This window comes from Haliotis cracherodii, unplaced genomic scaffold, assembly GCF_022045235.1.
Source record: "Haliotis cracherodii isolate W230 unplaced genomic scaffold, xgHalCrac1.p SCAF_18, whole genome shotgun sequence".
NCBI lineage: Eukaryota > Metazoa > Mollusca > Gastropoda > Lepetellida > Haliotidae > Haliotis > Haliotis cracherodii.
The window spans coordinates 22238404-22263476 of NW_027266273.1; the positions used below are offsets into that span (position 1 = coordinate 22238404).

Consider the following 25073-nt stretch of genomic DNA (forward strand, 5'->3'; position numbering starts at 1 on the left):
GTTATTTTCAGGTGAAAGTCAGTTTCCCTTGCCCTTGCCGTCGCCATCCATTCCAGGACATCCACTGCAACACCTGCCCCAGTCACGGCTCGGAATGGGCCCAGTGCGTGGGCAGGCCCATATACCCCTCCCCGGCCCAAGCCACCTGATGACTGGCCCCACACAGATGCCCACCCCACTGCAGATGCCGGAACAAGGGCTGGTCCTACCACCAATGCACTCGCCGTCAATGCAGCCATCTGCGCTGCTCTCGCCCACCATGCAGTCCCCCTCTGACCAGCAACAAGTGCTGCCGCCAGCTGGCAACATGCCCCCTTTTGGAATGTATGGGCCAGGGTAAGAATTTTTTAATCCTTCCATGCCACAGCAGTTAAAAAACATTTTGCCTTATGATTCTTTTTAGGAGAAGGGGATGTTATGGCAGTATGTATTTTTAACGGCTTTCTTACACCTTCACTGTGAAGAATTGTTCTATAAATGCCATACGACCCATGAAGATCCGGGTTAGAATAGGTCTTCAGCAACCTTTGCTTATCGTAACAAGTGACTAACGGGACCAGGTGGTCAGGCTCACTGGCTTGGTTGATGCTTGTCATCATATCCCAACTGCGTATATCGGTGCTCATGATATCAATCGCTGCATTGGTTGGTCCAGACTCAATTATTTACAGACCGCCGTCATATAGCTGGAATATTGCTGTGTGCAGCTTTAAACAACAAACAAACAAAACAAAATGCAATACAACCAGTCATTATTCATGAGTGTTTTCTTTTTGCTTTCCCGTCTCTGACCTTAAATGTAAGTCTAGGAACTTGTATCATAGTCATTTTGAGCATCATTGAGGGTAGGTGCTGCAGGATTAGAATGATCAATGGTTAAGCACCTAGACAGATTAGAAATAATTAAAGAAGTACAACAAATCAAACTTTGGTATAATCATGTTAATCTCCTAAGATAATTTTTAAGTAACAATCGCTTGGCGGGGCACGTGAACCCCTTCCCCCTAAGGCACTGCATTTCACTGTGCAGAGTTGCATCCCCTGGGGGCAACAGAAACTTATGATTGTGGGTTCCAATCCCGGTTTGACCTGATTATGTTTCTCATTTTGTCAGCACCTTACCCATGTTTGTGGATTTCACCACAGTGGTAAACATCTAAGACCTTCATCACTTTGGGCTTTCCTCCTTCATTAAACTGACACGACGTGATATGACTGGAATACTGTTCACAGCAATGTTAAATCCAACAAGCAAACAAACAAACAAACAGCAAACAAACAAACCAGTGTCAGGTGACATTCACACACTAATTGAGAGATGTTGTTGTTGTGACAGGCCTCAGCAGATGAGTCCAAGCTTCTCGGCAGGCCCCAACCCAGCCTGGTCGCTCAACACGGAGGAAGACCAGCCGGAAACAAGTAGCCGCAGAAACATACTCAAGTGGGAGAATGATGAGGCTCTCGGCCTCAATGCCACCATCTCGGCAGTGCTTTATGTCAACACCAACCATCAAAACCTCAAAACAGACTACCCTGGTGAGTTCAGGGTCCAGATATGAAGACTTATGCCTGGTTTGTTGTATGCATAAGGAACTGCTAGTTATCTCTAAATGGAAAAAGTAACTTAAGTATGCGTCTCCAAAGAAGTTAAAGAACACCTGATTCTATGGCATGGCTGACTAACTGTAGTTATGTGAAAGAATCAGCATGACATATTAACCATAGTAGTTTGAAAAAACTTCTTTGGAGTAGTATATATTAACAATTTTGATGATCAGAGTTAGAAAGTCTCTGAAGGTCCAGGAATATCAGTATCTTATAAGGATTTGTTATTTCAGCGCTTTAATTGAATTACAAACTATGTATTTTTTCTTGTTATTTTTCTGATTTGATAACAATATTTCCTTTTCCTGTATGATTTTTTTTATGTGGAGAAAGTTTTATTCACATTGATATGTTTGCAGACTGGGCGGAAAGGTCAAAGCAGATCGCCAAACTATGGAAGAAACTCACACCAGAGGAGAAGGCCCCCTTCTTGGTAGGACACCATTCTCCTCCTTAGAAATCTAGATGGCAGTAGTTGATATGTGGCTGAAAGTAGTTGATATATGAGCTGAAAGTAGTTGATATATGGCTGAAAGTAGTTGATATATGGCTGAAAGTACTTGATATCATTCATGGCTGAAAGTAGTTGATATATGGCTGAAAGAACTGGATAGGGGTATTTTGTCAGATATGGAAATGTAGACATTTTGGGGTAGATGCTGTTCTTCCATTCATGAATCGTAGTTGGTTATTTTATTTTGGTGGAAAGAGTTTCTTTTAAATATGTTACAACAGACTGTCCTAGTATTGTTTATTGTGCTGCGAATAGGTTTTTGAAGGTTGCATGAGACATAAGTGTAGATTTTCAAAGGAATGGAATCAATTATTTATGTACCATTGCTCATTCTGACGTGATATTTGTTGTATTTGTTGACAGGCGAAAGCTCGAAAGAACCGGACCAGCAGTCGAGTCCAGAAAGCTCAGAAGGTTTGTACACTTTACTGTTCGCTGTTACATTCAAGCTGCTTACATAGCTTACAACTGCTCATCATAAGACTTAGGTTCTGATAATAAGTAGGATCTAACACTAGTAAAATATAGGCAGAAGAAGGATCTCATCATTCCAGGTAAGATCTGGAATGAAAATGATTTTTCCTTCTGGCTGTAAGATTACGGTAAGTTAATCTCTGTTACTAACATCTGTTGTTTAATGCAGCAAGTTACCCTTGAGCTTAATCGTCGGCAGCAGGAGGCACGTGAACGCCGTGATTGTTTGTCCATGCCGCCTCCCCCAGCCCCTCCCCCACTCCCCTCTCCAGGGGCACAGGGACCAGGGATGCCGGACCCCTTCATGATGCCCCCGCAGCAGCTGTCCCCCCAGGGAATGGAAGGTGAGTTTCCATACAGCATGAGACGAGGGATTTGTCTAGAACTGCTCACAAGGCCATTTTCGGTACCAAGTCTGCAGCCAATGTCACTACAAGTTCCCAGATTAAGAAGTTCCAATACTTGTGTATCACTGAGAACTGGGCCAATGAAGAAGAGGCTTTAATGTTACATTATTGCATCAAATGAAATGTTTATAGAAATGTTAAGATACCTCTGAAGTTAAAGTCAATCCCAACTTTGGACAAAGTGATGATTGTTTCCCGTTTTGCTTGCTGAGGCCACTTTGTTTGGAGTTCTAGATAAGTCCCTGGACCACGCATTAGTGTAAATGTACTTCATACATTGACTTGCACGGTCAGTCCTTGAATACAAGAATTAGTTTCACTCTTTGTAAAGAAATAAAAAACATGAGTATTCAATGAACGTAAGATAACTTTATGCAATCTGAAATATGCAGACTTGATAATTCTAACAAGTCAGTGAGCCTGTTGCCCTGCAGTTGTCATGCTTAATGACTGTTCCAGTGCGAAGACCTGGTCTGGAGGGTGTTCTACCTGGGATGATGCCTCCACGCCACCCAGGTATGCAGAGTCCAGGCAGACCCATGGAAGGTGAGATCATTGATTGTATCAAGCAGTTTTTCATTTGGGTTTTTTTGTGACGTGAGCAAACTGAATTTTTGAAATACTGATACCAAGGGTTACTAAGGTTAAATATTTGTACTGCTAACAGGACAACAGTTGACGCCAGGGCACAGCCCCCTACAGAGCCCTCTGGGGACAGGACCAATACCAAGACCTCCATGGGGAGGAGATGAGTCCTTCCAAAAGTCCCCGGGTGGCCCTGGGATGGAGGGTTTTCCTCCACGTACAATCGAACAAATGGGCCCACGGCCTGGTGTTGAGGGCTTCCCCCCCGGAGCTGGTCCTCCCCGACCCCAGGAGGTGGCTGTCAGACAACCACAGCCTAATCCGGACCCTTACGCATTTCAACCATCCACACCTCTTGCTGGGGATCAGTTCTCGGAGGGGCAGAGACCTTTATCTCATCCTCCCCGAACAGTACCAGTTTCTCAGCCATATGATCCTTATCATCAGCCTCCTAGTACTCCAAGACAAACCCTTGAAGAAGATCCTTATGCTAAGATGCCCGGAACACCAGGCACTCCTCAGTCAAGACCCTATGATCCATACAGTAGACAGCCAATGACACCACACCCTGCAACTTCTGTCGCAGATACATTCAAAGCACCTCCCCAACGGCCGCCTGGGCCAGTAGAACCATATCCCCAGTCCCCGGGAACACCGAGATCTGCCGTGATGGATCCGTACCATCAGCGCCCACGCCTCCCCCCTCCACAGTCTCCAGGAGGCCATGCAGGTGGGCCACGTCCGGGGGACCCCATGATGAGGATGCGACAACCAGCTCCGGATCCCTATGCCTTTTCCCCGGGTACACCTAGGTCGGCCTCGGGCCAGGAGGAAGCATTCTTCCATCCTCGACCTGGGGGTATGGCTCATGGACTGCGGCAACAGATGATGCAGCAGCTGTCCCCACGGATGAGACACCCGTCTCCGGAACAGTTTCAGCAGCAGCCAGCTCCGCAGCCTCCCACGTCTCAAGCTCCTGATCCCTACAGCCAACAGCCGATGACACCACATCCAGGTTAGATGTCGTCCATGGCACTTTTGATATTCCTATCTTTCCATGATACATAAAAATGATTCTCATAATATGTCAAGTGTATATTTACATTGAATGACGGGGGCGGTAGGGTAGCCTAGTGGTTAAAGTATTCCCTTGTCACGCCGAACACCTGGGTTCAATTCCCCACATGGGTACAATGTGTGAAGCCCATTTCTGGTGTCCCCCACCGTGATATTAGTGGAATATTGCTAAAAGTGGCATAAACCATACTTACTTACACACTCACATAGAATGACATATCTGATTATGTCTATCAAAAGTTCAGTGGTATAAATATATACAGAGAACCGTAGAAATTAATGTAACAAGCAGTTAATTAGGAGAGTGTTTTTGGAGTTAAGAGATGTGTGACAAATGTGTGTGGAACTCAGTGAGATTAGTATCCAGATGTGTTATTACCATGTCTTCCTCACAGATTGGGGGGCGTGGCTTAGCCGAGTGGTTACTCATTGGCCCGGGTTCGTTTACCCACATGGGTACAATGTGTGAAGCCCATGTTCAGATGTACCCCGCCGTGATATTGCTGGAATATTGCTAAAAGCGGCGTCAAACCATATTCACTGACTCCTCACAGATTGCCAGTATTATGTTGTTCGTAGCTAGGAGTGACTGAACCTGTACAGAGTGTGTATATGTTTGCTTGCAGGTCTGCCACATTCCCCCCAGTCTCCTCACTCAACGCCTGGGCCGCTCCGGCACCCAGATCAGTTCCCCACCCGGCCACCCCTCTTGTCTCGCTCACAGAGTCTCCCAGACCCCTACAGTCAGCCACCAGGTGAATAGTCTTGTCCCCCAAACACACTTATCCGTCAGTGGGTATGGGTGACCTTGTCCTCGAAGGCACCGCAATTCGCTGTGAAGAGTTGTGTCCCTTGTGCACACCAGAAACTTAGGATCATGGGTTCGAATCCCAGTTCATCCTGATTTTGTTTCCGGGTTTGTCAGCACCATTCTCATGCTTATGATTTTACCTAAGAGGAAACCGTCTAAGACCTGCATCACTTCGGGCACTCCTCCCACATTAAGGTGACACGCCTTGAAATAACTGGAATACTGCTAAAAGCAATGTTAAATCCCAATTCACTCACTTATCCCTCAATACATATTATTCAAGGTACCCAGAAGACTTGTTTTAAATCCTGAACCAATACTTCATAGGGTAGATGCTTTCTGAAATTGGTGCCATCTTTCATCTTTGTCTCTGTACCTCAATGGGTGATTCAGTAACCATTACTCTGACTTCAGGGACATCCAAAAAAGACATTCCACATCTGCAGGAATGATACTGTTAGATAGTTGATTTGATGATTGCCCCCATTGGGATTATAGGTTAGAATAATAAGTCTCCTGTAACCTATGCTTCACAAACAGCTTGCTGTAGGAGTAGACTAAATGGATAGGTGGACAGGCTTGGCAGGTCTTGTGTCCTCATACCCACCAGCCTGGATATCAATCACTGCCTGGTCTGGTCCACTTTTTATTTGTCACATGTTATTGGTGGAATATTACTGAATATGGCGTTAAACAACAAACAAACAAACTTGATCTTGTTGTTGCAAGGCACCCCACAACCAGGGGATGTGGGCATGGCAAGGACGCTGTCGCAGCTGAGTCCCGGAGGCAACATGGGTATCCGAGGTCCAAGACCTCCCTTCATGCAGGAGAAGCCCCTGCACCCGGAGAGTGTCATGGTAGGCTGAGTGTTGTGGCTGTGGTGTGTTCATACATGCATACTCTCTGTGGGGATAAATACCCTGGAAATAACTACTCATCAGCTTTTCCCAGTTAAATGTGTTGTGTGTGTTTGTCTAACAATATAACAACCATAATATCCATATGGAATTTGTTTATTAACGAAACTTGGCGTTACACCAACACTGCTGATGGTGATGCTGTTCCAGAGCTGTTGTTCCCACACAAGAGTATGGCAATTTAAATATGCTTTCTTATTCTGCATGAGTAGATCTACATCATCTTGGGTGAAGGGCACTAAGTCTAGTTGCATTTTCATTTATGCATCTGCACTTTGAGTTATATTGTACTAGATTAAAATTGTAAACAGCTTTTGCCAAGACTGGCTTCATGTGATAATGAGTTCCTTACATAACGCTGTGCATACAATCTATAGCATCAGAGTGATTAATGTTAATGCACGTCATATATGCTCAACAATGTATGTATTAATTTGTGTTTTTATTAAAACTTCTGTTAACATGACTCAAATGCCAGAGTAACATTCATTGTCAATTTAACTGGATTTGTCTCGACTTGGATGAGAATACGGCAGTTGAGCCCTGTGTTTGAGTCAGATTATCTCAGGACTAACTGTAGAGCAACAACATTGTAGCAACTCTGTCTTTGTTTGCAACCACATCAAAATAAGTTGACAAATGTATGAAAGTTTATTGTTCCAGACAGCTATGCCAAACAATATAAGTTAAGGATCAGGAATATATTTGGGGATATTTCTTTTGTATTTTATAGCAAAGACAATTTCATAAATATATCTGCCCCAAATATTCATCTGTAGATTAGTTGTGGTTGTGGTTTTCAAGTGACCCGGGTTGTGTAGGCGTTGAGCTTGTACCTCGTGACCTGAAGCTAGAGGTAGAGGTTCCTGAAGAATAGTTGGCTTCTTGGAGGAAGATGGAGATAGGGGGATACACCAGGCTTTCAGGAGGGTCTAGCGTAGTTTAGGGCTTCTGTCACTGTGTGAATCACAGCTGTAAATTTTGAAATTTTGGTGAAAGAAGTGTCTAGGGTTGTGCTTGCAAATTATGAGTAAACAGTACATTTTACAAGAACGGAATGTCATGGCAATGATTAAGGTGTCCACTGGTGTAGCTGCCCCAGGATCATTCCAAGGTAGGGCTGTCAGTGTTTGATCGAACCCATTGGTGGTCCTAAGGGAGTCTTCATGGGTAGAATATTTTTCAAAGTCAGTGCTTATCAGAAGACGTTTGTCTCAACTAATACCAGTATTAAGAATAGGTGACTATCAGGACAAACTTTCACCTTTATCAAAGCCAGTGGGTCATCTTGTATATTAACGGATATCGATTTTTCCAAAGTTGAACTGAGACATGGAACAATTTTCCAAGACAGTTTTGACAGAAGGCTATATTAGTTTCTGTATTTACTGTACAGAGATAATTTTAAGTGAGCTGGTTTGATGTGGTCGCAAGGTGAGGATAAGTTGTGCAACAGTAGTATCAACTCTGACTGTCCTATGTTGTACGTCTCTAGCTTCAACAACTATACAGCCGACGGCACACACACTTAGCTGCAGGATCTTGGCCTAGTTCTATCTCGCACACTCTCTTGGTAAGTGGCACTGTCCTTGCCCAGCTGTCAGTTGGTTGTGCATGCAGTGTTGCTGTTGATGTTTCCATGTTGAACCCATCCTCACACTCACAGAAGCATAATGGACCCGATAACTGGCAGTGCTAATGCGTCTTAACTACTCTCTTTAAACATATTTGTAAATGACAACTTCTTGTCCTTGTTTAAAACATGTAATGGAACAAACTGTCAAATGTTGTCTGAACTTTGTAATTTATCATAATCAGAGCTACAGGTAAGCTGCGTATTTGTGTAAAATACCTCCCCAAACTATTCAAAACCCAATTACATTCAATTAACTTGCGTACAGAAACGCATGCATTAAATGAAAAAATCTATTGTTTGAAAACACCCAATGAAGCTTTTTCAGCATGTGTACAACGGAGCTAATTTCAGAAGCAGAATTACGAGCAAATTTACTTTCCAAGTCATGCCTATTTTTAAAACACTTATACACAGCTAAAACATCATTTCATTATTTTTTTAAAATTTCAAAATGCTCGCTCATTTTGGGAAAAACCTAATAGAGTGATGAAAAGATGAGTTATAAAATACTGTTTACCCAATGAAAAATGTAATAACCCAATTAAAATAGAAACCTTCGAGTCAAAACTCAATTGCTCAAAAAGTTATCTCGAGCTCTGATAATATAGAGAGAACCAAGATCCAAACTGTAAGTTATATTGTCATGTATCCCCTTGTTCCCAAATTCAATGATCAAATGTAATGTTTTACCTTTCTGGCCAGGGCACTGTGTCATGAAACGTTCTTCCTTCCACCACTCTCATGACTCCCATATTTTAACACAGACTTACATAATGGGAGTCCTGAGATGGCTTCGTCAACCAAGCCCTGATATTGTGCTGCCAGACTCTCCAGCTGCCATTATGCTTCTGTTACTGCTTTCATGTTGTGTTCACTAGTCTAGTTCAGTCATTTACAGCTGATTGTGCATTTTGTGTTTAAAATGGCTTGGCTGTAGAAGGCAAGCAGTAGAATTAGTAGATTCTGCTTGCTCATCAGTTGGTGAGTGTGTGCCATCAGATTACTCCTGTGTCGATGCTGTACATCATGGCAGTGTCTTGATGCAGCAAGCAAGTGGAACACTTCCACACAGATATTTATGAATATTCTAAAATGAAGGAAATGATTTGATGATATCTTTTCCAGTGTATGTTACAAGCCTTCCACCTTACCAATATTGTGATGTGTTTCCCAGTTTTAAGTCCTACTATAGAGGGACTCCACCTTCATGTACCATCACTGTCTGTGTACCATCGCTATCCCCGTACATCCCTGCAGTGTAATATGACCGGACTCCTGGATATATATCTACTCCTCTACACCTATTGTATATCTGTACAAACTCCTGCATTATAGTTAAGGTTTGGCACCCTTGAAGATCAGGGGTAGAATAGCAACCCATGCTTGCCATAAAAGGCGACTATGCTTGTCGTAAGAGGTGACTAGCAGGACTTGGTTGATGCATGTCATCGTATCCCAATTAATAGATTGATGGTCATGATATCCATCACTGGATTGTCTGGTCCAGACTCGATTATTGACTGCTGTCATATAGCTAGAATATTGCTGAGTGCTGTGTAAAACAACAAACAAACAAATAGTTAAAGTTTGAATTTAGTTAATGAGAAATTCTTGTCACTAGCCCATTCTTGGAGTACGAGCAGTTGAACATGGGGATTGGAAGGCTGATTAGTGAGAGTGGTATGGATGACCATCAAGGAAACTACTCTCAGCTGGAACCTCTCTGAATGTGTGTTGTAGTACAGGAAAAACAACTTAGTTTTCAAATTGTTTGATAGGCATTAATTATGTTTTACCTTACCTGATGCTACACCTATAGCACTGTGTAGTATACTGTAGCTTCAGGTAAGTATAAAAACATTGCATTTAATCAGAAATGCTCATGTTTTACCTTACCTGACGCTACACAGTGCTATAGGTGTAGCGTCAGTTAAGTATAAAAACATTGCATTTAATCAGAAATGCTCATTTTTCTCAGCATTCTGTTTGTTAAAAGTAAGAATTATCTGCTTGAAGGGGGCACACGTGACCCAGTTGCCTCGGACATTGTAGTTACCTGTTCATAGAAACCTATAAATGTGGGTTTGAATGCTGGTTCGCCCTGATACCTACAGGGTATGTAAACATCTGAGACATGCATTACTTCAGGCTTTCCTCCCACATTTAGATGACACACTGTGATTTAAGTGGAAGTCTGTTCAAAATGGCGTTAAACCCTACTCACAAACAGTTCTTGCCTGATTTTGGCCAATGCACAAGACACCTGTGGCATCCTTGGCCTTCAACCATTGCTGCAGTTGACCTTTGGTTTGTCTGGTGAAGTCTCACCTTTACACCGGCCAGCTTGATGCAGACTGGAGTAAAACACCTTTTACCCTCACCCCCCCCAAATGTTTGAAGTGACTGATGTTGACAGCATGCATCCAGTGTGTGAGACATGTGACTGTGTTGCTAGGGCCCTGGAGGGGAGGGGCTGGAGGGAGCGGACCGCGGCAACCAGCACCAGCAACTGCGGGAGATCCTGGCACAGCAGATCATCAGGTCGCAGAAAATCAGAAAGCAGCAAGAAGAGTCGGAGAAGGCTAAAGGCCCCCAGTGGCCGCCCCAGGATGGAGTGCCCCAGAGCCTGCCTGGCACACCACCAGGTACGCACTGTTCCAGGACCCTAATGCTGTCTTAGTATCATCTATACAAGCCTATGTTAAGAGTCATAGAATACATCAGTTGTAGCCTTAAGATTGGCTTGTAGGAAAGGTGATTGGACCTGGTATTTTTTTATATGTAGGTTTTAATATGAGTTGTAAGTCTAAGCTCAATATTGGTGTTTTAAGTGATAAGGAATAAATAGTTTTATAGAATGGACCATGGTTACTACAGTGAAAGAAGTTCTGAAAAATTGTAGAATTATTTTTATTCCATGGTCATTGTTTCCCTGATATAGACTTAAATTTTAACATTCAGCAGTATGTGTATTGGTGAGGTGAATAGATAACATTTGTAGTTCAGAATATGTTTGTTGTCATTCAAATACGTCACAAACAAGCATCATGTTATCTCCTGGTGCACATAGCACTTAGTACAGGGAATATCTTGTACTTCACAGGTATGTCGCCCAGGTATATGGACGGAGGTCCACGACCACCCCCAGGGTTCTCTGAACAAGTCCCAGGGGTGGCTCACCCCGAGCGCTGGCCTGCTCTCCGACACAGGATGGTGAGACCACCCAACCCAGGTCAATTTGGGCCAGGTACGTCTACCTTAGATGTTGATCCTTATATCATGTGTTTTGAATTCATGTATTATCAGATCATGGGGACAAGGCATTTACCTGCATTGATCAATTGTTAACATTGCAGACGGAGAAGGGTTTGGCCCTAGAGGTCAGTTTGAGGTCAGGCCAGGCTTCCCTGGGGCCATGAGGCAGCCCCGGCCACCAGGACCCGGGATGCCTCCCCGCCAAGCATTCCCACCAGGGGCAGGGCCTAACCAGGGGCCCCGTATTGGATCTCCAGGCCATGGCCCATTTCCCCCAGGCGCCATGTCAGGACAGCCGGTAAGTCATGGGAAGGTCATTCATAATATTCACTTGTAAATTGGTGCTGCCATTCTTCAGAGCCATGCATCATCCAAAGGAGACTCCTTTCAGGAAGGGTCCCTAGTACGCTATACGAATAAGGATTTGGTTTGCCCTGCCAAGATTATGATGGTAACATGCCACTGTAATGAAGAGGTAACATTACTTAATACGAAGTAACATTCCTCAACTCAGTGTGTGAAGAGAAGGGTAATTTGCAACAGATCCCAGGGCCCCGTTCTACAAATTGATCGTAGCACTTAGCACAGTCGTAGCACTAAGACTCTCGTAACTCCCATAATTTAACATGGCCTTACGACAATCGTAGCACTAAGATGATCGCAACTCCCATATGTAAAGAGTGGCTTACCACAATTGTTGCACAAAGATGATCATAACTCCCATAATTTGACATGGGCTTAGGACAATCGTAGCACTTAGATGATCGTAACTCCCATATGTAAAAATTGGCTAACCACAATCGTAGCACTAATATGTTTGTAACTCCCATTCTTTAACATATGCTTTCGACAGTCGTAGCACTAAGAAGATTGTAAATTCCATGTTTTAACATAAGCTTATGGCTTTGTGGACCCAGGAGTGACCCAGGAGTCTTATGGTATATGTAAAGTCTTAAGAAAAAGGAATACCTTGTGTGCACACAACCTGAACTTTTACTAACCTGTGATACAGCTGTAATATTGCTGCCTGTAACAACAAACCTGTACTCTGAAGAACCTGTGTGTTTATTTGGAAATTGTTTATGTATAAACTGTTTATTATCAACCATATTTCCTGTCCCAGTTCATGCAGGCCATCCAGGACCACCTCGCATCTCAGGGGAGCCACTCCCCTGGCCATCCCATGATGTCACCTATAGCTGTCAGTACTGCCACAACACAAGGAGCCGGCTTCCCACCTCCAACATCCGAGGGCCTGCCTTCCATGGCACTGCAGCATCCTCCAGCGGTCGGGGGAGATGCCCCCGTACCCCCTCAGTTCCAGGGACAAGATCCGAAGCTGACACCCCCAGGTGCTCGGCATATGCTCCCACCCTTCACCCGTCAAGCTTCACAACCCCCGCCAGCACAGTCTGAAGAGGACTTGTTTCAGGGAACGCCTCTCACTTCAACCCGAGATCCAATGATCTCCGAGAACAACCTGAAGACACAGGCAGCGGGGGAGGGTTTAGATGAAGCGGGACTCGCCACTCAGAGTGAGCAGCTGCACTTGTCCGACATTGATCTGAAGGTCACAAAGCAGCCGATGTCCTCCGAAGATGAGAAACATGAAGATGATGACTTGTTGAGTGAGTATTGTTGCTGACTTCTTGGAATAATTAACATGGAGTGACATCTTGTTAAATCAATGTCAAGTTATCCGCAAGCAGAGTGCTGATTTTAGACCATTGTGTAGATACAGATTCTGTTTAGACTATAAGGTTAACATAAAGGAGTATTAGTTAATTAGAATTTCTTCCCATCGTTGCATCAAAGTTCTTTAAATTAATATTGGGTATTTTTAACAAAATCACTGGTCCATCCGGAAGAAAATGTATGTGCAGCTTATTGCTACAGTGATCGCTCGCTATAACGCTACCAATGGGGTCCAAATAATTGGTGGGCGTTATAGACGATGAGCCGTTTAACCGAGGCCGAGGCGCACGCTCGGAAAATCTCAAATCATCAATATGTGTTTATCTCACGTCACATCAAAATAGTATATATTTTTTTGGACCTAGATCTACCTGTAATGTCATTCATTTATTAAATCTGTCACATTTCACAATGTCTGAAATACGTATTCCATTTCAATTTATCATTTTTAATCGATAAATTAAAAAATTATTCACTATTTCCCGCGATGTTATTGAAAATAGAATTCTCGGACACACATTTCGACAACGGGTCCACATCAAAGAGCAAAATAAAGACGTTTTAAACAAATCTTTAAATATATTATACAAAGTGATAAATAAAATCAACAAAAATATATCTAAAAGTAATCAAACTTACATCTAAGTTATTATTTCCATCGTTTCGTACGATCGCGTGTAATGTAAGTCAAATGACATCTCGGCTTTCGTCGCCTTGAATTCTCGGCTCGGACACAATGTTTAATGCAAAAATATATGCATGAAAAATCTTTGTCACAGCTCGTAACCTAGCACGATACATTGGCGAAGTTCACTATTTTTAATATATATCGTGATTTCCTGCTTAAAACGTTCAGATTAACACGATTTAACAAAAAATCTTTCGCCAACTTCTGAAAGTTATCAAACACGAGCTTGGTATCACGGCTATAATTTGATTGGCTGCCTGAGGTCACGTGTTCAAAATTGACCAATCACGAAACTTGTAGTAGATTTCGGCAAGAAAGCGTCATTAGAAACAAATTTTAATCCAATGAAATCGCTTGTTATAACTACGGAAAAAACCAGGCGATGTTACGAAAGCGCGAATACGAAATGAATGACCGCCGTGTTGTGACAGCAAGTACATGTGTGTGACAGTGTCGCCTCAAATTGGATTGCCCACTAATTAAGAGTATAAACTTCGCTTGTGGTTCTCTTTTATTGCATGCATGCGCTTCTAAGATCAAAGGTCGATAGTGTGAAAAGTTAACTAGTTGAACAATCGTATTTCCGGGACTTGCCGCGGATGTTTTCAAACAGATTATTAGAACTCCATTCAGCGATAAACGGTTGATTATGCAATGAGAAGCGTTATGTGCAAATGAACAACGAACAACAATACAATTATGTCTGTGTAAAACTATCAGTAATAAAAGTGTACATAAATTTTGGGAGCCATGCGTTACCGCGCGTAGTAACCGAAGTAGCGCTTTATCGAAGAGCGCAATAGCGAGCGATCACTGTATTTCTTGTTTTGTTTCTGAGACATTTATGTTTCTCTGCATTTAAACAATGGTCAAGAAAATATTACGCTGTTTTACAGTAATTTCATGAAGGGCAAATATGTATAGTGAGCCTTTTTTTTATGTACAAGGGAGGCTACAAAGTTCAATTCTGAAAATCTTTCTTGCAGGTGCTGACGGAACATTCGACATCCTGAAGTTTGCTGATCCAGAACTGGGATCTGATGATGACAAATTCCTTGATGAGCAGCTAGATCTTATGGAGGGAACCAGCAAACCCGAGGAAACAAAAACTGACCAGCCACCGAAGCATGAAGTTGCATCCACGTCGGTAAGACCAGAACAAGAGAGACCAGAGGAGAAGCCAGTAGTCCCCGCTGTTGCAGCAGACGATGCAGGGAAGGACACAGACGATGACAAATCACAGGACCAGAAGGCAAATCCTGCCAAAGATTTCCAAGCCAAATTCCTCGAGTTCAGTCAGAAGAGGCAAGAACAGTATGCACTAGATGCAGCTAGACTTGCTAAAGATGGGAAAAAGGATGAGAAGGACAAGAAAGCTGGTGGAGCTAAGGAAACAAAGGGTGTGAGTCACATAGCGGCACTGCTGCAAGGCACAGAGCCTATTGGATCCAGACTGGAAAGAAGTGAAATAGAGAAGAGGTTGCAGGCTGGGGTCAGAGCCTCTGAGGCAGGAAAGCCACAGACAGATCCTCTTGGTCTGGGTCTGGGACAGAGACCAGGATTGGGTCCGGGTATGTCCCCTCTCCATCATGGCCCCAGTCCTCACCAGGGCCCTCTGACGCCAGTCCACATGTCTCCGTCGGGCAGTATCGGTGTGCCAGGAACGCCAGGACTTCCATCACCAAAGTTTATTCCCTCACCAAGAAGTGGACAGCCATCCCCCAGAACACCCAACATGCACAGCCCTTTCAGCCAGATGCCTGTACATTCACCTCACAGCCAGCCTGTCACTCCAGGGGCCTCTCAGCTCTCGCCATTTTCCACATCCGTTCAGTCTCCGTTCAGTCCTCCAGTTTCGGCCCACTCACCCTTTGGCTCCGGTCTGGTGTCAGCTCCACTCTCTCCATACTCACAAGGAGCACAGCCCAGACCAGTGTTAAGTCACAGTCAGACCAGTTTCGGTCCCAATACTCCACAAGGAATGCTCAACCCATCACCTCAATCTGTTGGTCATCCTCAAACCCAGTCCTTTCCAATGCATCACTCACCCAGAGCTACTATCACTCCCACCAATCAGTACACACAGGGGACGTATGGGCAGCAGCTCAACCATGTTCCTCCAAGAGGAAGCACCCTGACGCCAACCCCCAGCAGTATATTGTACGGACAGTCCATTGCTTCACAACACGGGATACGAAACCAAGGACCAAGACTTCCGTTTCCACAAGTGAGTCAGCCAGGTGGAGAGGAGGGCCAAGGACAGGAGGGGATGCCCCCATCGGTTGTAATGAGCCAGGCTGGCATGCCAGGACAACCACCGAGTTCCATTGCCCAGCAGCTGCAGGGAGAGGCAGCAGCCGAGATAGCCAAACTTCTTCACCAGCAGGGGAGCATGGTCTCTGTTTCAATGGCTGGGCCAGGACCACAAGGGATGGCAGGGATGAGGCCTGAGAGGCCAGGGATGCCGCAGACATCTCATCCCAATCTGCAGCAGCAACTAGCACATGGCCATTCTGGAATGGGGCCGAGAGGGTTGCCGCCCGGCTATGTAGGCCAAGGACAACCACGGTTACAACACCCACCAGGCATGAGGCTCCTAGGGCCCAGGATGCCGGGATACCCCGGATCAGGGGGACCAGGAATGGTTCGACCGGCTCAGATGCCCCCCCCTCAACCTAAGGAACAGTCTACTCTCCTGGATGAACTGCTGGAACAGGTGAGAATTTTTTTGTATTGGCCAGATATGAAGGCAACCTCTCTCTTCCTTATCTAACCGCCTGTTGGGATTGTAGGGTTTTCTTTAAGTTGTTCAAGGATCAGCCAGTTACTGTGTGTGCAGTGCTCTATATGGATATTCCTTGGATGAGTAAGAACCAGGGAAGACAACTCTTGGCTTAGACATGTATGATATGTCAATGGATTGATACAGTCTGCTGTGATATTGCTTGATTTGCAATTGCAAACTCTATGTGCTTTTCCGAAGATGATGTTGCTGTAGTATTAATGCTGCTGTTTGGGTGCCATTGCTATGAGGTTTATGTTGCTATGAGGGTGATGTTGCTGTAGTGTTAATGTTGCTGTAAGGATGATGTTGCTGTGAGGGTGATGTTGCTGTAGTGTTAATGTTGCTGTAAGGGTGATGTTGCTGTGAGGTTGATGATGATGAAGTGTTCGTGCTGCTGATATTGCCGTAATGCTGGTGTTGCTGTTTTTGCAGGAGAAGCAGGAACAGAAGCGTCAGGCAGAGCAGCAAGCTCTAATCCACCGGCGCGAAATCGGAGGAAAACCAGAAACCATGATGCCACCAGGACTAAGACCAGGTTTCCATTTATATTACAACTTGTATTTGTGTCTTTGAAACCCATTTTTTCTAATAACAAAATATGTTGTTGCAGGAGGAGTTTCCAGTTGTATGTATAATATTATCCATTTTGTTCCCATAGTTCTGGGGCAGCATATGATGGGCCCTCGACTGGAACCCACACGGTAAGTTATTGTGATTGTTCGTACATATGGTTTAGGGCTGTATGACCTTGGAATAAATAAAAGTGATTCCATGGCATTTGACTGGCCAACCAAGCAATACTTTTGGCATATGTGGTCCCATATACCTGAAGACAATTTAGCCAAGACCACAAGTGGTCTATTTATTCCTGATTGGTTGGTAATAGGGTGGGCATAACATGGGTTGCATTATTGAACGATCTCTGATAAAGTATTGTTGTCTACATTTTTGTGTGTTAATGATTAGATAAGCAGTCTTAGTAAGTTATTATTGTTGATTTATTTGTTTATTTGAATTGACTTCAATCTTTTTGTGACTTATCAATTAGTTGTCAGTATTTGACGAATAGTTGTAGGGTTTTACACAAGCTTCAATTTAATATCAAGTTTATATCCTGAAATGAGTGAAATATTTTGTTAAGGTTTATTACATTATTATGGATTTGAGTTTTCAAGTTGGTGAGCTGTTTTCGATCACAATTTAGATGTATTATGTCTAAGTTTATAGTGGTTAAGAAACGTGTTGCATGTGTCTACAGGATGCCAGGGCCTGACGGGGCGTGGTCAGCTACTCCGACTAGTGGGCAACAGGGTGAAATGGCATCTAGTCCCCAGTTCCCTGGATTTGGACCCCGGTCACAGGGACAGTTGAGTCCACGGACCCCTTCCCCTTTCCAGACGCCGTCCCCAGGGATGCAACCACCACGGATGAGTCCCCTGACTATGATACCCCCACCCCCTCAGCCGCCCATCCCACCACCAGGAGGTGAGAGATGCCCATCAAGTTTGTAACATACCTCAACTTTCACCTACTTTCTCGTCTTTTGTAATTAACACTTTCATTATGCAAATTGCCCTGGTTGCAGAAGGGAAAACCCTTCCCAAGGTAGTCAGCTATCCCAGTATTGTAGCATGTGACAGAATTATGTAATTGGTACATAAGTGAATGTGGATATCCATGATAGTACAAGGAACTGGTAACTTATAGAGAATTTGCAGTTTGGGTTTTTTGTTATGATTTTTCATTCAGAAGAATTATGTTTGACAAATTTTTTTACAAAACATTCATACACATCTCGCCTGGTTGGCTGTGTTTATGATTAGGGGGATAATCTGATAGGTCATTATTTTGGATGTTTAATATATTTTTGGGGGTGACCCTCCCCTGATTCCCTCTGCCTCTCCTACTCTCCACCCCTTATTTTCATGCCGTGAAATTCTCTTATCACTCGTTCATGAACATGTCGATAAAAGTGTAAATGACCATGTACGTTTCTCACACCAGATTTGTTTGTGTGTGCAGGCGAGGTGGGGCCAGAGTATGATCGGCAACAGCTGCAGTATGAGGACTGGCTGACCAAACAGGCTCAGTTCCTGGACATGCAGATCAAGCTCCTGGAACAGCAAATTGCCAAACAGAAGAGAACAAAGAAGAGCATTCAAGCTCGGCAGAGACAGGTAAATATACTTTCACTGTTTCCCTGTCACCATCTCCAGAATCTGGAGTTGAGTTATAGGCATGAATTGTTCTGGATGCATGTCAAAATGAATCTTCTTTGAGGTTGCTTTCTTTTTAACCCGTAGGCACGAAAAAATGGAAATGAGCTTAATCCGAACGATGTGGCGGAGTTGGAGCGGGTGACCACGGAGCAGTCGGGGCTGCAGAAGCAGCTGGAAGCTTTGAGGAAACAGCAGCGACAACACCAGATGATGGTGCAGGACTATCGAAACAAACAGAAGGTAGGAAGCTGCACTTTGTAGTGCACTAAGCCCATGGGAACCCCGGGTTAGAATAGGTTCCCAGCAACCTATGCTGGTCGTGCAGAGTTGCTTCCCTTAGCGGTGCCAGAGGCTACTTCCAGGTGAACCCTGATGACCCAGTCTGTCAGCAACAGTGGTGACCATCTAGGAGTGGGAGCATTTTGGGCTTTCCTCACAACATTAAGCTGATATTCTGTGATATGAATGAAATTCGGTTTAACACTATCCGTGTCTTTTTCTGTAACTGCAAACGGTATACTAGACAGAATGACAAAGTTGATCTTCTGTGATCTTTGATGTTTCTTTTGCTTCAGGAACAGTTCGGTCGTAATTGGCTTCCATCCCCAGTACCCTCTCAGACTAGCCAGGCGGCACAGCTCTCTCCCGCATCAACACCAACTGCCACCTTGTCTTCCTCCCCTGCCTCCACACCGGTGGGCACGCCACCCCAGACCCCACCAGTCCGGGCTCCAGGTGCAAACTCAGTCCGGTTGACTCGCACAGACAGGCAGGAATATGAAGCTTACATGCAGAACAGGTTGCGAATGTTGAGCCAACAGGCAGGAGGGTCAGGCATACCTTTGACTGGCCCCAGACTCCCTGTCCCCGCAGGCCAACTCCCACCAGGTCAACTCCCGCCTGGCCAAATACCGCCTGGCCAAATACCGCCTGGCCAAATACCACCAGGCCAAATACCACCAGGCCAAATACCGCCAGGCCAAATACCACCAGGCCAATTACCACCAGGGCAACTTCCGCCAGGGCAAATACCGCCAGGCCAGCTCCCCCAAGGACAAATATCCCCGGGACAGCTCCCCCCAGGACAGATATCCCCTGTACAGCTCCCTGGGGGACAAGGTCCCCCTGGTGCTGCACAGTCCCCGGCGCCAGTGGGTCCGGGAGGTCCTATGGGTCCTGGACAGATGACGGCGGCACAACAGGCACGGCTCACCACTGTCCTTGGGGTCAGTATGCTTTGCTGTGGTCGGACAAAATTATCATCTTGATTGTGATGCATTGTGTGTTCTAAAATGAATGTATGTACTTCTTTGATCAAAGTGTGACTTGATTGATGCATGAGGTTACTCTGCTGTCATGTACTATGATGGAGTGGTTACATAGCTACTTGTTAAAGCGTTGGCCTGTCAAATCAAAGATTCAGGTCACATGGTTACAATGTTCAGAGCCTTTTCTGAGGGTCGCTTGTAATGTCGAATTCATAAAGGCATTAATAAGTCCAAATTCAAATCACCATGTGAATGTTCACGGCTCTACAATATTAATGTCCCGGTCAATGGATCAGTGTGCACTCAATTGCCATTCTCAGCTCCCTGGGGAGTATACAATTGGGGGCTGATAGAGTTTATGAATGTCACTTCATGGACAGATATTCCACATGTGTTGGGATCTGTTTTTTCAAGTCCCCTTCTAAAAGCGACTGAAATAAATACACACTCACAATATGATACTGATTTTATAATCACAGGACAACAACCCGTTTAGTGAGGGATTTCAGCAGAGAGAGCAGCTTGAAAGGTTCCGTGAGAAGAACTGGGCACAGATTCACGAAGGTGCCACCCCTCCAACCACTGAAGTGCAAGGAACAGGTAAGCCAACTTTTGCCCAGACACTTAGCACAGACACTTGCTTAACGAGAGCTGACAGTATATGTTGTCCATACATTCTAGTGCTGTGGTGTGATATGGCCGGGTGACAGGGTTACAGGCTGTTAGTTTCCCTGGTCAGGCCACTCTGATGTATTTCTCTCTAATTTGTGTTGTCCTTCTGCACCAGTGCACTTCTCTGTGGTTGGAATCTTTGTATAATTAGTATCATGTCACTGGTGGGGTTGTAGGATCTCTCAGCTTACCCTGTCAACCCACTATTGACACATGTCAAAGACAAAGATATTCTTTGACTTTGACACATGTAACGATTTTATCATTACGTGTTACGAGGATTAATTTTGGGGATATATTTCCTGCAACAATATCTATCTACTTTTTGGCAAGTTAGTGGAAACTCAACATTTCATGTACGCAGAGTTGGTTATGAAGTGATGAGTGTCACATGGAAAGTTGGCTGATTAGATTTTATCCTGAGGCTAGACTGTTATCGCGAGTAATGATAATGGGTTTACTTGGACATCCAACAATGATGTTGTAGCACCAGCTGAGTCTCTAGCACCACCACCACCACCTCCTCCTCCTCAAGCTCTTCCTCAAGCCCTCCCTCAGATGCAGTTCTTCAGGGAAAGAGGAATGACGTTTGAACAAGGCCCTCGCTTCACACGAGGTATGTCTGCACCATTACTCTCTGGCCTGCTTTACATATTCAAGTTCTATTTTGTTTTACAGGATTCTTTGACTTCTTGTATTTTGAGTAATTTTATGAAACAGCTTTATTGTCATTGCAGATATCTGTACATTATATCTTGATTTGATTGTTATATGCCAGAATTTAATTTGAGAATAGATGCAGTTTTGTTGTGTTTTAAGTCCTGAATTTTATTTTATGGCTCCTAAGGTTATTGTATGTGAGGCATGATTCTGAATAGGGATTCCAGTCTCCAGCCTCCCGCCTCCCGCCTACACAACATGGTGAATGTTCATGAATGAATTTGACACTGATCTAATGTACGTTTCTGTAAAATGTTGAAATGTAATTAGCTCTATGACTTGTACAGCTTGAGGTGGTGTATCAGCCAATGCACACATTGAATAACATGCTTCCTACTCCTGGTCAAGTATCAGCTTTTCAAATTACTTGCATCTGAAACATGGATACAGATCTATTGAATAGCCCCCAGGAATATACATTTTATGCCAAAATAAGATTTCTGAATTTTCCTTCCCCTGTTCCTGAATTTCTGGTGCAAGAAATTTGTGATTGTGAAATATATTGCTGCTTTTATTTATTGTTACACAAACTTCAAGAGCATCTAGAGCCATGTCACGTTGATGTTGTATTCTTGAATCTTTGAACACACTGATGCAGTCTCTTATTTCTTTTCTGCAACGTAATAATGACAAGTCATATGCTATACAACTAGCACCAGGCCTGTTTGCTGGAGAAGGGGCACCACGCCCATTTGAGGGACCTCGCCCACCTGCCTATCCTGGACCCCCTGGACATTACCCCCCCATGCCTGGTTCAGACCAGAGTCGCCTCCCTTTCCCACAAGGCATGCCTTTCCAGCCAGGTTAGTGATGTGCTGGTACTTAGGAGTGTCAACAGTACCTAACAGGCATTGGTCCATGGTAACCCCTGGCAACCCTACTGGATATGGCTCGGCTCTATCTAACTCAATGATGCACTGTCACTTAAGTTTTAAAAAAAGCGGTCCTTAGTCTGTGCCCACTCAAGTGCACTGCATCTCAAAATATTTCTTCGTAACAAAGACAAGGTTCCCATTGGCAAAATGTTTGTGTTTTATTAGCCGACCTGAGTTGAAAATGCAAGTCTTCCTTTTGGAAAAAGTGTCCTGGGAAAGAAGATGATGCCTTGTAGCAAAAAATAAACGGACAAACTTAAGCAGCTGCCAGGATTACATTAGGAGACCGTACCCGATACAAGACAGATGCCATGCCTTACCATCCTGTATTTGCCATTTCCTTTAGTTATTTGCTACTAGAATTATGTTCTGGTAGAATGTCTGTTCTTCCAGAGATATGAGGTGTTGTTTAAAGTTCTTCCTGCTGAGTACTAGGTGGCCATCAGTTGGACCCGCATGTCTTTAGTTTCTCCTCTAGTTCTCTCCGATAAACATTTGTGAGCTCATTTCAGTTGCTTCTGTCTGCTTCCTCTGTGCTTGCTTTGTCTGCTTGCTGGCCTCACATGCTTACACGCCGTACTGCTTGATCCTATTGTAACTCAGGGAATGTGTTAGGATGTGGTGTAGTATTTGGTACATGTTGCCATCATATGATAAATCAATAATTTGCATTATTTTGTTAAACAAAAGCTGTTCTATTTGTATGAATGTAGTGTCTGTCTACTACCAATGCCTATGTGTTTATGTCAATTTTACATAATTTACTGAACAGTTTATAAGGCATACATGTCAATAATATTAAAATGGAATTAGTCACTGAAATATGATCGGCCATGTATTTGGCTGGTTTATTAACATGAAAAGGTGAAATGGTTCTGATCTGAGTTCAAGGATTGTTTATCCCATTAGAATATATGTTTATTTATTGCCTTATAAGCAGAATGATTATCACCTGAGTGACCAGTAGGCTGTGTTAGTGACAGTGCTGTTTTCTAGCTGACCCTGTTCCTGCTTCTAGCCTGTATGTAGTGCTTCAGTGTATCATAGCGACCTTCTCCGTGTGTCCTGGACTTTTATTGCACACATTGATAATGTCATGAATTGCTACCAAGAGGTGGTATTTTCACTCTCTGCTGATGCTGGGAACAACCCAACTGGTTAACGAGGACAGTGTTTGCATCGTGACACGTGCAATCATCTGATAGTAATGAGATGTCAAGTACATTTACCTTCCGGCACCCCTACCCAGCAGACTAGCCAAGGCTGATTTTTTTTTGTCAAATATGAAATTTTGGACTTTACATAAGAGTTGCCCCTCTTGCTTTAATCGATGTTAGGCTGTACAAGGGTGTACAAATACATTTTACTATTTTTACTATACATACATGGTTTCTGCAGCCAACATTGGTAATGCTGTTTTCCTTGTTTTCAAATTCAAAAGGGTATGAGTATTTTACGGATAAAAAAAGGATTAAGAAAATTTAATGCATAATTCAGTGCAAGGTTTCTGGTGACTCTGCTGGTGTGAAAGAGGAAGCCACGCCACGTCCATGCTGTGTTGTCCCTGTCTGACGCTTCTTTCACTTCCCTCCCATGGCTGTTACAGGCTTTGGCATCCCTCCCACTGCAAATCTACCCCCTGAGATGGGCTCCCAAGGAGCAAAGGAAAAGCCGAAAAAGCGACGGAAGAAAAAAAAGGCAGCAGAAACTGAAAATGTGCAGTCCCAACCCTTGCCACCTTCAATTCCCACTCAACCAGCCATTTTAGGTACAATCAGGTTTCTGTAGGAAAAAGGAGCCGAAGGGGGCTGCTGGCAGGTGTTTGCCTTACCCTGATCTCTTGAATGGGAGGAGTAGATTTTCAGTGCTCTGATTTCACTATGGCAACAGAAGATTGATTAGTTAAGATGTGCTTGTATGTGTTGACAGTCTATTTTCACTCATGGAAATTTCATTTCTGTTTCCTTATTTGTTAATGTTCCACTTTGTACACTGGTTGTCATTGATTATCTCACAATGAAGCAACTGATGCCTGTTTCAATGTTATATTGATGTGTTCATTTACCACCCTATCACTTTAGAAGAGGCTAGAGAATGTAGAAGAGGCTAGAGAATGTTGAGTATTCAAGGGCGTTAGTAATTTGTTCGCATTATGATTAATTACATTTTCTGTTTCTCAAAATAAACATATACACATTACAATACATCAGCTGAGGTTAATATAGTATGGTGTGGTTAAAGAAGCAACCACAAATAAAATAAAAATAAAAGAACAGAACAATCCTTATAAGGAGTACATGTTGAAGTAATATTACCCTGCATACAGCACCCGAAGCTAGCAGCCCCCTTCAGTCAGTGAGATAGCAGTGGGCTATACTGCCAGTCAGTGTTATGGAGTGCCTCTTGTACACTTGTGTCTGCATGCAATCTGGCCTGGGTACCTCTGGCATGGCCTGAGTGAGGTCTGTCACACAACACACACTTGTGTGCATGAGGAAGCTTCACACGTTCTCTGCAAGATTACTCAATGTGCATTGGTTCCATTTTTTAAAACAGAAAGTCAGTGTTGAGGTACGGGTGATTCTTGCTTGTCAGACTACTCTGTGAACTTTCTATTCTGATGAAAGAATTATTACTAAATCTTACTGTAAAGTATTGTGCTTTTATCATGGCAGCAAGCTTTGTGTCCATATGCGGTGTCAAGATAGGCTTTGACCAAGCTTACAACTGTCGCGGAAGCATGCACCATAGTTGTTGTAATGTTACAGCTGTTGGTACATGTCATTTCGGTCAAGTTCATACCATATTCTTACTTATTGAAGAAACCAAATGTGGCTTATATGTCGTCTCATCATTGTGTAACTGTT

General features: G+C 43.8%; 1 protein-coding gene across 1 annotated transcript in view; it reads left to right on the top strand.

Moving 5' to 3' along the window:
• LOC139465552 (histone-lysine N-methyltransferase 2C-like) overlaps positions 1–25073 on the top strand; it is an 84823-nt gene that overhangs the window by 32083 nt on the left and 27667 nt on the right. The window contains exons 33-57 of the mRNA XM_071247269.1: positions 12–336; positions 1337–1536; positions 1965–2038; positions 2483–2533; positions 2763–2937; positions 3460–3546; positions 3668–4600; positions 5289–5417; positions 6203–6333; positions 7889–7966; positions 10485–10674; positions 11133–11276; positions 11386–11582; positions 12408–12912; positions 14654–16383; positions 16885–16987; positions 17111–17153; positions 17711–17955; positions 18475–18629; positions 18756–18911; positions 19247–19897; positions 20419–20539; positions 21099–21227; positions 21985–22134; positions 23813–23974. Of these exons, the coding sequence (XP_071103370.1) occupies positions 12–336; positions 1337–1536; positions 1965–2038; positions 2483–2533; positions 2763–2937; positions 3460–3546; positions 3668–4600; positions 5289–5417; positions 6203–6333; positions 7889–7966; positions 10485–10674; positions 11133–11276; positions 11386–11582; positions 12408–12912; positions 14654–16383; positions 16885–16987; positions 17111–17153; positions 17711–17955; positions 18475–18629; positions 18756–18911; positions 19247–19897; positions 20419–20539; positions 21099–21227; positions 21985–22134; positions 23813–23974 (6864 nt within the window). The remainder of the gene's footprint in view (positions 1–11; positions 337–1336; positions 1537–1964; positions 2039–2482; positions 2534–2762; positions 2938–3459; positions 3547–3667; positions 4601–5288; positions 5418–6202; positions 6334–7888; positions 7967–10484; positions 10675–11132; positions 11277–11385; positions 11583–12407; positions 12913–14653; positions 16384–16884; positions 16988–17110; positions 17154–17710; positions 17956–18474; positions 18630–18755; positions 18912–19246; positions 19898–20418; positions 20540–21098; positions 21228–21984; positions 22135–23812; positions 23975–25073) is intronic.